This window comes from Amphibalanus amphitrite, unplaced genomic scaffold, assembly GCF_019059575.1.
Source record: "Amphibalanus amphitrite isolate SeventyFive unplaced genomic scaffold, NRLGWU_Aamphi_draft 000150F_arrow, whole genome shotgun sequence".
Taxonomy (NCBI): Eukaryota; Metazoa; Arthropoda; class Thecostraca; order Balanomorpha; family Balanidae; genus Amphibalanus; species Amphibalanus amphitrite.
The window spans coordinates 212,627-228,609 of NW_024881645.1; the positions used below are offsets into that span (position 1 = coordinate 212,627).

Sequence of the window (15,983 nt, forward strand, 5' to 3'; positions counted from 1 at the left end):
GAACCATCAAGAGCATTTTGAACACGTTGTTTTCATTCACACCATTATTGTAGCATGAGCGTCATATATGCCGACGGGACCCGTAAATATAGGGGTTGAAGTGTAAAATATTGAGGTGTTTGGGAAACATGATATTTTTCAAATGCCTGGATAAGAAGATTTAAAGAAGAAGTTTGTGGAAAAATAAAAGTAGTAACCCATATTTACGGTTTGCAGCGATTGTAATTTTGCTTTGTTGGATTTGATGTCAAGGTATGACAATTTTATATCGCTTTTCTAGTTAGGTACCTAAGTGTTACAAAACTACGTTTTCAGGCCAAGCATTTATAACCACAGCTTGAAAGAATTTTAATCACGAATCAAGAATCAAGGTTGTTTGGGCTCTGGAAGAAGACGTCGAGGTCTATGTTGTATAAGCCCATTTCTTTTTTGAATTACACGTTCTTCTACACCAGATAGGTAGGTACTGGATATTATTTCACCCTTTCTCCCTACTGTAGCAACCATGAGCCTGATAAGCTCAGTTGATAAAGCATCTGCAGTTGGTGTCCATTTAGTGAGAGCCTTGGTTCTACCTATGTTTTAGGGCCTTTATTCTAGCTGCTCTGATGCTTGATATAAGAAACTCCCAATGGGGATGGTGTGGTTAGTGGAAGCAGCTGCAGTCAGTTGAAGTCAGTTGAATGTGACATACCATGTCTGGCTTTGATGGGCATGCTAAGTTTGGTGCTTACCTAAATTCTCCTGTTGTCTTAGACTACAGTGTTGACAAGTTGCACCTGCTTAGGTGGTTCTTGCCAGCCCACAGCAAGGTGATTGGAAATCTGCAGTGGCAATTTTTACCACAAGTTGTAGATATTTGCACTTTTCATGTAAAAACTACAATAAAAGGGCAATTATTCCCTTGTTGACTGCACTGTGATTCCTGTACTTATATCATCTTCTTGGACAACAATCAGCTCCTGCACAGTAATTCTGCATGGTACCTAACTTGTTAGCATCCACACCCCCTCCACGGACAATCGGCACCATACCACAATGAAGCTGCACTGGGCCACTCACCAGCTGAGTCCCTCCATGCCAAAAATATCTCATCAAGATTGCCGTGCTTTACATTCTAGACCTTGACTAAAATTGCCCAATCGGATGGCAGGGAGGCAAAGCACACCCTGCTTAATGTGGGCTTCAGCTCTGTCAATCTCTCATCTCATACACTCAAAAGAAATTTATTTCTAAAAATCATCTTTATAGGCAGCTCCTTAGAGCACATGCTTCATGGTTAGTGTTCATTGTTTCTCAAACAGGAAGTCATCAGTTCCTGACCCGCCCATCGTGTGCTGCGTGATTCTGTCATAAGCACTGTGTGGAGTGGAGTTAGCTCGGTGCGTTCTGACCCGCCCGTCCTCTGTTGTATGGTTCTGTCGCCAGCGGTGTCCGACTTCTCGCGCTGACGATGGCGCCGCTGCCGGTGCCGCTGCCGCTGCTGGGCCAGCTGTCTCGGGCGGCACGCGGCCCCGTGTGGCTGGCGGCGCGCGGTTACCAGCAGGGCGGCGCGCCGCGGCCGCCGCTGCCGGAGGAGGCCGACACTGTGATCTGCGGCGGCGGGCTGCTGGGCACCTCCATCCTGTACCACCTGGCTGAGCGGGGCCTGGCGCCGCACACCGTCCTCATGGACCTCGGACAGTGAGTACAGACCGGACCATGGAGCTTGGACAGTGAGTATTTACCGGAGCGGATCACGGTCTGATGCCGCACACCGTCCTCATGGACCTTGGACAGTGAGTATACACCGTCCTCATGGGCACTGGGCACTGGGCAGTGAGTACACAACGTCCTCATGGACCTTGGGCAGTGAGTACTGAGTACACACCACCCTAGTTGATCTCGGCCAGTGATTACATACCGTCCTCATAGACCTCGGACAGTGAGTACAAACCAGACAGAAAATGTTGCAAAGGAGGCAAAATTACTGCCCGTGCTATCGGAGTAGCAGTTATTTTCGGCGTGTGTTCGCTTACCTATTTCGTACCTACTTATTTTCTTTAAATTCACTTTTTGAATGTTTGATGTGCCTAGTTTGAATGCCTTTCTGCCAGGCCGTCCTGTGATCTTACGTCCTGCTACCTGACCTGACCCTCTGTCTGCTCTGCCTCGCCACAGACTGGGCAGCGGCGTGACCAGTCTGGCGGCCGGTATCGTCTCCATGAACCAGCTGACGCGCGCCCAGTCTAAGCTGGTGCGGAAGAGTCAGGTGCTGTTCCGGCGACTGACTGAGGCCGGATATGATGTGGGGATGGAAGAGTACGGCAGCCTCCACCTGGCCAGGAACGAGGAGAGGATGCAGCAGTACCGCCGGCTCACCGCCCTATCAGAGTCAGTATAACTCGCCGCGGTCTCAGAGTCAGTTATACTCACCGCGCTCTCAGTCAGTATAACTCGTCGCGCTGTCACAGTCAGTACTCACCGCGCTGTGAGTCAGTACTCACCACATTCTCAGTCAGTACTCATCGCGCTGTCAGTCAGTACTCACCGCATTCTCAGTCAGTACTCATCGCGCTGTCAGTCAGTACTCACCGCATTCTCAGTCAGTACTCACCGTGCTCTCTCAGTCAGCACTCACCGCGCCTGCTCACAGTCAGTACTCACTGCCCTCTCAGAGTCAGCACTCACCGCTCTCCCAGAGTCAGTACACGACGGCACGTTGACGGGAAGACGAGGGAAGGATTCGTGGTGTGGGCAGTCACAGCAGGCGAGCGGCTGTGACCGTTATGCTCGTTTTGGTTTATCGTCAATGTGTTAACAGATTGGCACGCCTATGAATTTGTTTGTCGGTCACAGTTCTGCGAATAAGTTGGTCGTCTGTTGGTGGCTCCTTGCCGGTCCTTGCTGTTCTGTCAGTAACTGCCGTGCCGGTCTCAGCTCGACCCAAAGTGACCGTCTCCCACCCCGCCCAGGTCTCTGGACACGGATTTCCAGATGCTGACACCGGACCAGGTGCGTCTGCACTGTCCGCTGCTGCGAACCGAGGACCTCAAGGGCGGCCTGTGGATCCCCTCGGACATTACCGCCAGCCCGCTCAAACTCACCCGGACTCTGGCCGACATCGCTCAGCAGAGAGGTGCGGCGGGGTTTGGATAACTGGCCTGACTGCCGACACTTTGATCGTGACATGTATGTGTCAGCTCCATCCGTTTGAACTGCGAGCTGTTGGGGAACTGCTTTTCAGAATCTGTTGATGGTCAATTCATCTAACCATTTTGTCGTAGATAGCTAGGGGAGACAAGAACCGCAGAAACATTAGAAAAAATGTTCGTGCCAGTGTACAGTTTCTTCTTCTTCTTCGTTTATCATCTCCTACCCGATACTCTTCTGCTCTGACTCTGCACAGGCGCCACCATTATGGAGCGAGTTCGAGTTCTGCGCGTGCTGAGCGACGGCCGCCGGGTGACGGGCGTCGAGACAGACGTTGGCACCATCCGCTGCAAACGGTTCGTCAACGTGGCAGGGTACTGGAGCCATGACCTCGGAAAACTCAGCGAGCCCAATGTCAAGGTGAGATTGGGATCAGTCCAGATACTGGTTTCATGCGTGATAATTGGACTTGTGACTTCTGTGTGGTTGTACGAATCATTCAATGGATCAATGTCAGTGAACCACTGGGGCAATGAAATCTTGTCAATGGAGCAGCATTTTCCACAAATACATAGAATTTTTCCTCGGATGCGGCGTCACGCCCTTCTAAGAAGTAAAAGCGCACCATCTAGCATCCTGCTGGTTGTATAACAAGTTCGTCGTCTCTCCGCCAGGTGCCGGTGCATCCGTGCGAGCACTATTTCCTGGCCACCAAGCCGGTGGACTCAATGGAGCTGCCCGACTTCAGCGAGATGCCCTCGGTGGTCGACCCCGACGGTCGGATCTACGTGCGCGCCAAGGACGGCTGCATCGTGGCCGGCGGCTTCGAGGAGAACGCCCAGCCGGCATTCGAGGAGATGGAGTTCATGCCAGGTGCGTGACGGGTTAAAATTCCATGAGATAGGGCACTAGTCCCCGTAGTGACTCATTCTGCACAAGCACATTATTCACTGGTTATTGCAGATTATTCGCCTTATCGCCACTGACTCTCAGCTGACACTTCTACAACAAAATCATACAATTCCACTTAAGCATCGCCATATCATGAGTCGCCGCCCCACCCGCGGTATGGTTGGCGAATCTCTTCCATCCCGTTGCCATCACATGTCTCCCTGACTCTTGCCGGCAGCTCGGTTCGACTCGGAGTCGCTGCAGCCGGACTGGGACCACTTCTACGGCCTGCTTCACGAGATTGTGCACCGCGTGCCGGGCGTGGGGGACGCCACGCTCGACCGGCTGATATCGTCGCCCGAGACGTACTCGCCGGACGGACAGTGGATCATGGGAGAGGTGCCCGAGGTGGGTGGACGGCGCGTCAGGGTATGGTTGCATGTATGGGGGTGCTGGGTGACAGGGGAAGTGCTGATTGGCGGGCTCGGGCTAATGATGGAAATTTGGGGCTGATGGTTTGTTACTTGATGTGAAGGAGAGTGCTAGGTCGCGACACATACGCATGATGTCACTTAGTCATGACAGCGTTGTTAAAACTGCTGAGTCTTGGCATGGGAGCTCGTGTGGCCAAAAGGTGCTCCCATATTATTAGAATCGAACTGCTGTTGCCTGCAGTTATGAACGAGACGAGGCATTGTTTTATTAATTACAGACCCTTAGCTTTATGAAGGTAGCTCATTTTAGCTAACTGTACGGTACATATTAGGAACTATTGCGCCACATATTGCTTTTGCAGTTACCATGTTAGCCTGAAACACCTTAAGACCCTGAAAACCACGCACACGCTCAATCTCTCCTCACACCGTCTGACCCCCTGGCGTCCAGCTGGAGAACTATTTCGTGGCGGCGGGTCTGGGCGCCAGCGGCACGGCAGCGGCCGGCGGCGTGGGCCGCATCATGGCCTACTGGATCGTCGAGGGAGAACCGCACCTGGACGTGTATGAGATGGACGTGCGCCGCTTCCTGGCGCTGCACAACAACCGCACCTTCCTGAGGACACGGATCCACGAGGTGCCCGGTGAGGACCGAGGGGAGGTCGGTGACGTGGGGGGAGTGGAGGACGGTGAAGTGGGAGGAAGACCGGGAAAAGGAGAGAAGATAGCTACAGTATAGAGTAAACTGTAGGTACTGTACCGATGAGACAATATTGATAACAGTTCGGAGAGTCGATAGGTCGATAGGTAGATAACGACCCATCGTTTCATTTTGTGTGATTTGATGTGTGGTGTTGAACGATTGCTCAAGTTTCTCAAACAGTGTAATCAGACATTGGAAACTTGAAATTATAGGTGTCGTCTATGTCATTGCATGTCTACAATCGACTTCAGAATGATATGTGGGTGTGCATTCTAATCGTCCAATATACAACTTTAGTGAGCTGTGGGTGAACTACCAAAACTTGATAGGTTAAAGATTGTGGGCTGTCATTTCTGCTTTCTGTATAGGTACTTACATTTGGTGCTCTTTGGGTTCTCCTGTGTACGAATTGTCACTTCAAGAACCCCACGACCAATGTCTGATTAGTACAAGTTCTCGTCTATCCAGAACAATGCTTGGCGCAGAACTCCCGACATTTCTCTGATACAGAAGTGTTTACGGACTAGTCTAAGGAGACGTCATTGCATAAACCTGGTGCAAGCGTATACTAATTTGTAGGCTGTCAGTCGATACCACAGGAAACACCAATCACCTCCCGATATCTGCACCTGCCGCAGCCCCTAAACTTCTCACCCACTGTGACTTTATGTGACCACCCTGGCGCTCTCCCCCTACCTACTCTAGACCAGTGTATACGGATATTGCTGATATTGTAACTCGATAACACAGTAACGCAGTGTAACCCTCACTCCCTCAGGTCAGTTTATGTGGATACCGTGGACATCGTAACTCAGTAACACAGTGTGACCCCCCCCCCCTCTCAGGTCAGTTTATGTGGATACCGTGGACATCGTAACTCAGTTACACAGTGTGACCCCCCCCCCCTCAGGTCAGTTTATGTGGATACCGTGGACATCGTAACTCAGTAACACAGTGTGACCCCCCCCCCCCCCCTCAGGTCAGTTTATGTGGATACCGTGGACATCGTAACTCAGTAACACAGTGTGACCCCCCCCCCCTCAGGTCAGTTTATGTGGATACCGTGGACATCGTAACTCAGTAACACAGTGTGACCCCCCCCCCCTCTCAGGTCATTTTATGTGGATACCGTGGATATCGTAACTCAGTAACACAGTGTGACCCCCCCCTCAGGTCAGTTTATGTGAATACCGTGGACATAGTAACTCAGTAACACAGTGTGACGCCCCCCCCCCCCCCCGTCTCTCAGGCCAGTGTATGCGGATTCCATGGATATTGTAACACAGTAACACAGTGTGACTGGATAACACAGTGACACAGTATGACCCCAGTGACACAGTGTGACCCCCCCCCCCCCCCCTTCCCCCCAGGCCAGTGTATGCGGATACCCTGGATGTTCCCCGAGTACCGGTCGGGCCGGCGGCTGCGCACCTCACCCATCTTCCCGCGAATGAAGGAGTGCGGCGCCCAGTTCGGCGCCGTGATGGGATACGAGCGGCCCTCCTACTTCGATCCGGCGGCAGTCACCGTCAGCAGCACTGATCGACAGACGACATCCGGTCAGTGGGATAGTGGCAGCTCATGTCCGACAAGTGTAATTATAATCTGGACAGTTATTGTATTGAGAGTAGGCACATAAAATTCTAGATAAAAATGTCCCTACTCTCAATATGATAATGGGAGCTAGGGGAAAACAACTCGACTTATTGACTGTCTTAGCTTGTTGCTTATGGTCTTCTCGTGTTTGTCTTATGGGATAGACTGGAGATTTCAAACGCGGCAGACCCGAGGTTGGTATTCTTTGAATGTCACCAGTTTCGTAACTTCTTCCGTGCTCCTTGCTGGACTTTGCTTGGATTCCGCGTGGCATTTATACGATGTGTGCCGGCATGGAACGAACTCATAAAGGTCTTCGCCCTTGCCGACTCGACCCGCACCGTTTTCACTAGCCTTCTCCTTCGACTTCTTGTTTCCCGACTGACCGAAGTGTGTGGACCCTAATGGCACCGTGATCCTCAAACCCTGGCTGTATCTAAGACTGTAGTGAGCGAACTCTGATTCTCTCCCCAGGCAACCCCCAGCGGCGAGCAGAGTTCTCCATCGCCGTCACGGACTCGTTCAGCAAGCCGCGCTGGTTCGACCGGGTCGAGGAGGAGTACAACGCGTGTCGGGAGCGGGTAGCCATCTCAGACTACTCGTCCTTCACGAAAATCGACCTGATGGTGAGCGCGACGAAGGATATCTGTGGGTCGACGGAGGGGTAACATGCGGTGCAGGTTGAGCGTGATATGGAGGTAAGGAATCAGCTGAGCTATGGACAGTTTGATAATGAATTTCGAGCAAATGAGTTGGGTTGACGTAATGTACGGATCGGAGGGAGAAAATGCATGCTGCGCCATGTTGTAGTGGAATGATTACAAAATATAATGTTTATTGCATCTTACGCATTCACACTACGCACTGCACATCTATATTCTATGTACACTTGTTGATAGCATACGGCTTTATGAAAGATATATTTTTGCAATTATCCCAATCCCTCAAAACGTTATCTGACTGATATATCTTCTTTTTCAGAGCAAGGGCGACGAGGTGGTGCACATGCTGCAGTACCTGTGCAGTAACGACGTCAACGTGCCCGTGGGCAACATCCTGCACACGGGCATGCAGAACCGCCACGGGGGCTACGAGAACGACTGCAGTCTGGCCCGCATCGCGCACAACCAGTGAGGGATGAGGGGTCACGATGGGGCTGTGGCGGTGGGATGAATTAGTGCCGGGTTTGGGAATAGGAACCGATACGGGAGGGGGATGAGTCTCTAATAAGTATTGGGTAGGGTGTCGTGTCGTATTTATTTTATTATTTTCTTATGTTTGGGCTATGCATTGAATATCGTTTCAGACAACCTAGATAATCTAGTTTGTTAACGTTACCGTGAAATAACTTGTTTTGCGGCTTCTGTGAGGTGGAAGTGTGTAGATATTCTATGAGAAGTAAGTTGTCCGTTAACATTTCAGTTGTCTGTTGTGTCGTTTTCTGAACGTGCGAGGCTGACACGTTTCTGGGGACTGGTGAACAAATGTTTGCTCATTCTTTCAATGTCACCGGTAAAATGCCGACTCAATCATTCAATGCCAACGTGTCCCCTGGATGGTCCGTATCAGTACAGCCAATCGTCTGTTGACATTTCACCAGTGGCGACTTCGCGTGTCGCTCGCTCCAGGCAAACATTGAACGGCGTCCCCCAGAACACACTTTGTTCCTCGTCGCCCTGCCGCCGTGGTAACACCCCCCCCCCCCCTCACCGCAGCTACATGCTCATCTGTCCGACCATCCAGCACGGCCGGTGCCGCTCGTGGCTGCAGCGGCACGCACCCACCGATGGCAGTGTCGTGGTCTCCGACATCACCTCCCTGTATACGGCGCTGTGTGTCATGGGACCGCTGGCCCGCGAGCTCATGTCGGAACTGACTGACCAGGACCTCAGTCCAAAGAGCTTCCCGTTCTTCACATTCAAGGTGAGATGACCGGCTTGCTGTCAAAAGGTAGATACAGGTGAGTGGTATAGGGTGGATCGTGGGGATTGTGTATTTTATCATTGTTTGAGTCTACTTGTTGCGTCAGGTGGTAAATAGCCTCATGATAAGTTGCTGGACATCTTAATTTTGTTTGTTATTCCTGTGCAAATGCGACGGGGATCACTCTGAATTAGTTAACTCATGCTGGCCCTTTTCTTTGTTGACTTGTTCATGCCTTTTTCCTTCCAAGTGTGATTGTATAGCCAGCTTTATTGCTAACATTTTTACAAGTGAACTTCGAGTATGTTCCATCCAACCTTGTCCTCCGTTAGCCACCGTCCGCCCGCGTTAGCCTCTATTTCTGATTGCCATCCTCCGCTGACTCGTCCGTCTCTGACTTTAGCTTGCCCCGTCCGTCCCACACAGGAGATGGACGTGGGTATGATCGCCGGAGTCCGCGCCATGAACATGACACACACTGGCGAGCTCGGTTGGGTGCTCTACGTGCCGAACGAGGTGGGTTGACGGTCACCACGGTCATGTACAGCTGTATATACTGTGGCCACAGCTGGGGCGGGGACATATGGCCTGGTGAAGGCCGATTGAAATCGGTAGGGCGATTCAAACAGGTGCTAAATGTAGAGCAATTTCACTGGCGTGTGCTAACGGATGAGCTGGCAAGACGTGCGTTTGTTGCTATTTGTGTTTCTGTTTACAGCCAGACAGACTTGACGGTATGTTTCGTCAGTGTGCACATCCTGCCGATAAATGGTAATGCGTCCTCTTTTAACACTATGCATAGCTCCTCTATATTTTATGTTCTCTTTCTCGGCAGTACGCGTTGTACGTGTATGACCTGTTGATGGAGAGGGGACAGGACTACGGTGTGGCGCTGGCCGGCTATTTCGCCATGCGCTCGCTGCGCGTGGAGAAGTTCTACGCGTTCTGGGGCCAGGACCTGGGCACCACCACCACGCCGCTCGAGTGCGGACGGGGATTCCGGGTCAAATTCAACGTGAGTGCGGATTCGGGCTTCGGAAGAGCAGGGATACTCGGTGTATAACTCTTAGGAAGTTTTAGTGAAAACTTGGCCGCATGATTTCAAATTACGGTACTGTTTGATGTCGATGTTCTCAGTCTCGATACCGATATTTTATCTGCATGTCTGCCCTAAAGTTGATCATTGCCTAACATGTAACTGCCTGGGCCTACTCTCTAACCAACGCCGCTCCTCCCCACAGCGAGACATGGACTTTATCGGCCGGGAGGCGCTGCTGCGTCAGAAGGCCGAGGGCGTGAAGCGGCTCTACGTCCACTTCACCGTGCAGGAGCACGACCCGTCCGACGACCCGTGGGCCTGGGGCCACGAGCCGATCCTGCGCGACGGCGCCTACTGCGGCCTGGTCACTACCTCCGCCTTCGGATACAGCCTCGGAAAACTGGTGAGTCGACATACCTTTCTGTTCTGAATTCTGATGATGTCTTGCTTTGACACTGCGACTATGCCTGTATACTCCATCGCCTTTTATAGCTTGTGTAGTCTAACAAGGTTCTAATGATGCCGTTGCTAATACTCATGTAAATGCGGCATTGGGCATCGACACAGCGAGGCTTAACGATAGAACTCTTTGGTTATTCTACCAATTCTCTTCTGCGTGAATTCAGGCTTGATAATCTGAGAGTCGCTGTAACGAGGCTGTAGAGGGGGCTCTGAGACAGGCCAAACAGTGATGACACGAGCTGCGAGCCTCTGCCACGCAGTAGATGCGTGCGGTGCGTGTGGGTGCTGGGCACACACAAAGGGGTACTTATGCGTGTTTTTGTTTGATTATACTCTTGTTTATAAAGACAGGTGTGTCTTGTCTTCGGCGTAGCATGGTGGTTATTGCAGATCAGAGGTTTGTTAATACACCTTTTTTCATTGCGAGTCGGCATCTGTGCAGGTCATATAGACTTTTTTCATTTAAGCCGGCAACAGGCGTGCTCTTTCGACATTGTGCGCCTCTCATCGACACAACGCGCCTTCACGATAAGGGGCATTGAAAATAGGCAGTGTGCGCAACTTCGACACTGTTCAGTGGATTTAGACATAGTGCACTGAATATGACAACGTCCATCTGATATAGACGGGCGTGAATCAATTTTGACAAAGGTATTTTAATTTCGTTTACGATTTTATCCAACTTCATCGTATACATAATCAATATGTATGAGCTAAGCATTCATAATTGACATACCCATAGCTGTATTTGGTTTGATTGAACTTGCGGCCTGTCTCTACAAATATTCGCAGATAATGAATTGGTAACACGTGCATAAAACACTATAGAATTGCTATTTAGTCCCACTGCACGATACAACATAATTTGGTTTTAATACAAGTACATTTTATTAAACTAATAAATATATGCAGCTAACGAATCATTTCAATCCACAGTAATGGCTCATCAGCTTGAAATGCCTCTGGTAAAAAAAAGCAACATGATAGACAAAATTTCATTTGTGTATGGCCAATGGCCATGCCACATAAAAAAAACATTACGTAACACTGCAATAACAATGAACACAAGCAGCAAAATCAATGGACACAACTGAATGCTCCGCCGCCGTCAGTGGTCGCCGCGACGTTGCGGTCACTCGGTCCAGATGTCCTCTCTGGCCAGACAGGCGCCGGTTGTTCGGGTCGTCGTCAATCAGCATCAGGTAGAAGTCGATCATGTCATCCAGCTTCCTCGGTCGGTTGCCCCCTCTCCTCCGTGCAGCAAACTCCCCGGTACGCGTCCACTTTGCCACGATGGACCAGCCGGTCGTCCTCTTTACGCTCAACTGGCGGGCCACAGCAACGTTATCGTTGCCACCGCTTGGATTATTCTCTCGCAGTCCGCGGCACAAACTGTATGGCGGCGGCTCGGCATCTTGATAACAAATGACACAAGCACACTGACCTGGCTTGAGGTCACCTAGCCTACCGGGAACCAGTAGAAGCTCAAGTGTAAAGGATGTAGCTATGACGCCACGTGGTCAGTTTGCTACTTCATGAGTTTATCAACACAAAAACACATGCCTAATATTTTCATCGTCTGATGAAAAATACAAATATAAAAATCAAATTATACGTTAACGAAATCCATTTTATATTGCCTAATTCAATCGCAAAGCGACTAAATTAAGTGACCTAAGACTAAATCTATTGTCAGCGTCGATATCAAATGCCCTTGGCGATATACTGTGACACTGTTCGAAAATAAACAGCCGATAAACTAACGAAATGAAAACTGTCGAACAGTCCAAAGTAAGTCTAACACAATGCTCATTTACCGAACTGGGCCGCCTATAGTTACGGTCAATTGAATCTATGCCGACTCGCAATGCAAAAAGGTGTAGTATTATACTCCCTTCGGTATTTTGATTGTCCGATACACGTGCCAGGCCTGTTTCCGGTTCAGGTTTCGTGAGAGGGTTGGCCTTAGCGCAGCATGTTTTTGACGTTCGTCACAGGACGTATATTCGGGGCTGCCCTGACACTGGCTAAGCTGCTTTGTGCCGGCCTGTTTACCTGTCGATTGCCGCCTCCTCAGGCACTTTTGTTAGGATGCAGTGAAAGAACCGGCCGCAGCAGCTCCCACGGTTTTCGCGGTTCTGTTCTCACCCTGCTGTTGTGGCGAGCATGAAAAGATATTGACGAGTGTTGAATAGCGTGCCCACGTCGCACGTCCTATCAGGAGGTTGGCGTGTGTCCTCCACCTGCTGATGTGCGAGCTTTGAATCGATCGAAGGTGCTATGTTTTGACTGAAGTATTTAAGCGAGCTTATGTTGCTTTGCTGTTGTATTAGTTCGTTTTCTCGAAACGCAGTAGATCGCTGCGTCACGCAATGCTGCTGAGAATCGGCGCATGCGGTATTTTTCTGCTCATCATTCCCAATCACTGTCGGTCGCAACATCCAAGTGCGTTGATATTTCTCAGAATGGACACGGCGATTTAGATTCATCCGTCGACGTTCACCGAAAGCGGCTAAAGCTCATCGGGGGATGCGTAACAGCCTGTTCCCTAGCTCAATGCCGCGAACGGATGGTGAAGCTGTTATGCTGATCTTCGTGTTTAGTTTGCGCAAAATTTCCCCGTTCTGACTCGAACGAAACTCTGACACCGGATCCTGAATATCTACTCGCTCTTCTCTGATTCTTGTTTACCCTGAAAAACTTGATCTTTCCGAACCCATTACGTAAGCACTTGTCGACGATTACGTCTGTTTGATGCCGACCACCAATCTGACATTTAGCTGTGCGGAGTTTGGGATAAAATTGTGTCATGGCCTTTACGACAGTTCAATAACGGACAGCTTAACACAGACATTGGCGTTTTTCGCTTGATTGCCCGACGAATACCTGCGTGAATGAAAATGTGATTACTGATTACAATATACGTTAGAATTATGAAACAATTTAAACGTTTTTTGCTAGTTGTGAGTGTTGCTTAGGTAACATTCAAAGGCGAAAGATTCTTGTCCTTTTTATTCTAGCGCTGCCATTCTTTTTTTTTGGGGGGGGGGGGGTCGTTCTCATCCACTATCTCTCTCACATCTGTAATGCCATCGCATTCTGACCGAGCCACTCCTACCCTTCCAGGTATGTCTGGGCTTCGTGCAGGACCTATCAGCCGGCTCACCCTCGGTCATCACCAGCGACTACGTGCTACGGGGCAACTACCAAATTAACATCGGCGGCCGCCTGTTCCCGGCCAAACCGTCGCTGGTCTCGCCTTCCCTGCCGACCAAGTATCAGGAGCCGACGCAGAAGCGTTATCAGGCCACTCAGCACACCTCGTGGTCACAACGCGGTTAGTCCCCATACCGGTCGGCCGGTCAGTGCCCCCTTCGCTCTCGCGATACCGCTATTTAGGTGTCCGATTGACTCAGCTAGACGGTCTAGATTGGTGCGAGTTGTGAGGAGTGTGAGCTACTCCTCAGCGCGGCAGCGTCGTTAGGCGTAGTGAGTCAGCCGTTTTTACTAGGCTGGTGGCAATGTCTAATATCCCTAGTCTCATATAAGACACGCGCACACAACGAGACATGTTCCGTATGATCAAGCTCGTCCAGTCACTCGTATGCGGTTCGCTTCTATTATTCAAAGCTGTCGAAGGTGCTTCAGAAGACTTTAGAAGACCGCTGAGCAGCCTGCTGAGCTTTCGACCAGTGTTGTTCAGCTTGTGAGTCTGAGATGTGAACGCACCATGTGAGATATTTGTGAGCTGTGTGGTGAGCTACTGAGGCACTGTGTTACTCTGTGAGTTGTGCAAAAGTCGGTGACTCTGACTCCAAGTCATTAAGTCTTCTAGCATTGTGAGTCAGACGACTGTTGTCGGGGATTCGTGACTCGTGTATGAGATATGTCGCCTGAAGTGAGTAGTTGTGTGCGTCTGTGTGTGCTGCATGCGTGTGTGAGGTCCGGCGGCTTCTTGCTGCTCTCTGTGTACGCCTGTGTGTGGATTGTGCTTGTGCCAACTTCTGGCGATGCCGTGCATCCCTGTAGAAGTTCCCAAACAGTCCCATAACGTGCCATCGAGTGCCGGGAAGCGGTGGCGTCAACTCCAGAGCTCTGAGTGGAGCAGCGAGGTCGCTACCACTGCGCTGCCGCCGCCGCCGCCGCCGCTGCTGCTGTGAAAACGGGTCGTGTGTTGTTCTCCCGTCCCAAACTACTTATTAATGAGCGGGTTTCGATTCCGCTTTGTGCCCAAACTGTCTGCTCAGGGTGACGTGTTTAGTAGTGTGGCCTTCAACGTCGGAAAACGCCAGGTCGGGAGGTTAATTTGGCATTTTGTCCGAAGGATGCTGCGCTGCCGGTAGCTCGGTATCAGTCGGATTGTATTCTGCACGGAAGGAACGATTGCCTTCTCAGCTGAAGCTAATTAGCTACCCATGCACGGCATTTCAAAGCACAGGGTAGTCATTGGCATAGCGTAGAGTAGATTCAGGCATCGGATCAAACCACGGGCCTTGTGCGGGATGGGTGCGTATCCACCAGATCTGGTCTCCGGCCGCCGCGGTGTCTCCGGCGTCGTGTCTCCCCGAGTGTGCGTCTCCTGTGTGCGGGTCAGCCGGCCGCCCACCGGCCCGGTCTGACCCGGTCGCGGCTGTGCCGTATTTTGTGGATTTTTATCTTGTGTCGCAATACAGTGTTTTCCGTGTCTTTTTGTGGCTGTCGGCGGCCGGTGATCGCCATTGTTGCGGCGGCGGTGCGCGGCCGACGGCGGGTTCTTGACCGCTGCGCCGGCCCGGACACCCGAGACGGGCCGACCGGTGTCGTTTTTCTGATGCGCAGAAGCACGTGCTGCTGGACGGTGCGCCGCCTCTATGGCGCACCGCGGTAGGTTATCATACGAGTCTGCAAAACGGGAGGTGTTGAGAACGGTTTGGTGTGGGGCAACAGGATGTAAGAACTGATCACAATCGGTCCAACCAATTTCTAGTTTTGCCTGGGTCGATGATCTCTTATACTGAGAGTCTTATTGGTGTAAGTTACATTGAGGTGATTAACGGTATTTTTCCATTTCCATTCCAACTCTTTGAACCGCTTCCATTTGTCGGTGCATCCGTTTCCAATCGTCCTTATTGCTGCAAGCTGCATCACATTGCTAAATGTAGCCCGGCCCGGAGGTTTCGTATGAACCTAACTGTTCCACCTTCGAAACCGAGCAGCAAGCATTCACATCAAATTTTCTATTGATTGGAACATGCAACCGTGTCTTGACATTGTTCGTCCTCGACATCGTCTCAATTTGTCCTCGATTTTTCCTGCCGTCGTCTCCGGGTTTCGTCTCTCCGCTCGGCCGAACCTCCAACATCCGTCCGTGGTCGTCCGTCCGCCGTCGTCCCGGCTCCGTCCGCCCCTGCTTAGAGTGCCGCAGGTGCCCCGGGCGGGGGCAATTACAGCCACCTGCTGCAGGATTACACGTGCGCCGTCAGCGCCTGATTAGAAAACTCGGCCGCGCCGCTCCCTACATGACCCAGCGACCGGGGTTATAGAGCGATCGGTGGGCTTTGACTGTGAGGCGCTGAAGGATACCTAACTGTGGGACGCCTCTCTCTCTCTCTCTCTCTCTCTCTCTCTCTCTCTCTCTCTCTCTCTCTCTCTCTCTCTCTCTCTCTCTCTCTCTCTCTCTCTCTCCCTTTCCCTCTCTCTTTCTTCCTTCCTCTTGAAAAATGAACTTGAAATAACAAAAATGAACGTATTGCTGGTCGCTAGATCTGCAACGAACACCAAAACTTCCTACTTACACAATACACCTGTGCAGGGGAGCGATATT

At 51.0% G+C, this 15,983-nt stretch overlaps 1 protein-coding gene across 3 annotated transcripts; it reads left to right on the forward strand.

Annotated features, from left to right (window-relative positions):
* The first annotated feature begins 34 nt into the window (after positions 1-34).
* Positions 35-14,867, forward strand: LOC122382935 (pyruvate dehydrogenase phosphatase regulatory subunit, mitochondrial-like). Of its 3 annotated transcripts, XM_043368906.1 has the most exons (17): positions 116-189; positions 316-459; positions 1,429-1,683; positions 2,161-2,373; positions 2,955-3,118; positions 3,389-3,552; positions 3,807-4,005; positions 4,262-4,431; positions 4,909-5,101; positions 6,531-6,719; positions 7,231-7,382; positions 7,738-7,886; positions 8,472-8,679; positions 9,106-9,195; positions 9,515-9,694; positions 9,921-10,121; positions 13,307-14,867. In XM_043368906.1, the coding sequence occupies exons 3-17, from the start codon at positions 1,454-1,456 to the stop codon at positions 13,520-13,522; spliced, it is 2,718 nt and encodes a 905-aa protein (XP_043224841.1). In that variant the 5' UTR covers positions 116-189; positions 316-459; positions 1,429-1,453; the 3' UTR covers positions 13,523-14,867. The 3 variants fall into 3 exon arrangements, with proteins under 3 accessions (XP_043224842.1, XP_043224840.1, XP_043224841.1); XM_043368907.1 differs by having other exon boundaries at positions 35-459; XM_043368905.1 differs by lacking the exon at positions 316-459 and having other exon boundaries at positions 70-252.
* The last annotated feature ends 1,116 nt before the right edge of the window (positions 14,868-15,983 follow it).

Bases quoted from the DNA above. Each gene is read 5' to 3' on its own strand.
- LOC122382935 (XM_043368905.1), top strand. The intron at 4,006-4,261 runs GTGCGTGACGGG...TCTTGCCGGCAG, and splicing joins GGAGATGGAGTTCATGCCAG to CTCGGTTCGACTCGGAGTCG. The intron at 10,122-13,306 runs GTGAGTCGACAT...CTACCCTTCCAG, and splicing joins GATACAGCCTCGGAAAACTG to GTATGTCTGGGCTTCGTGCA.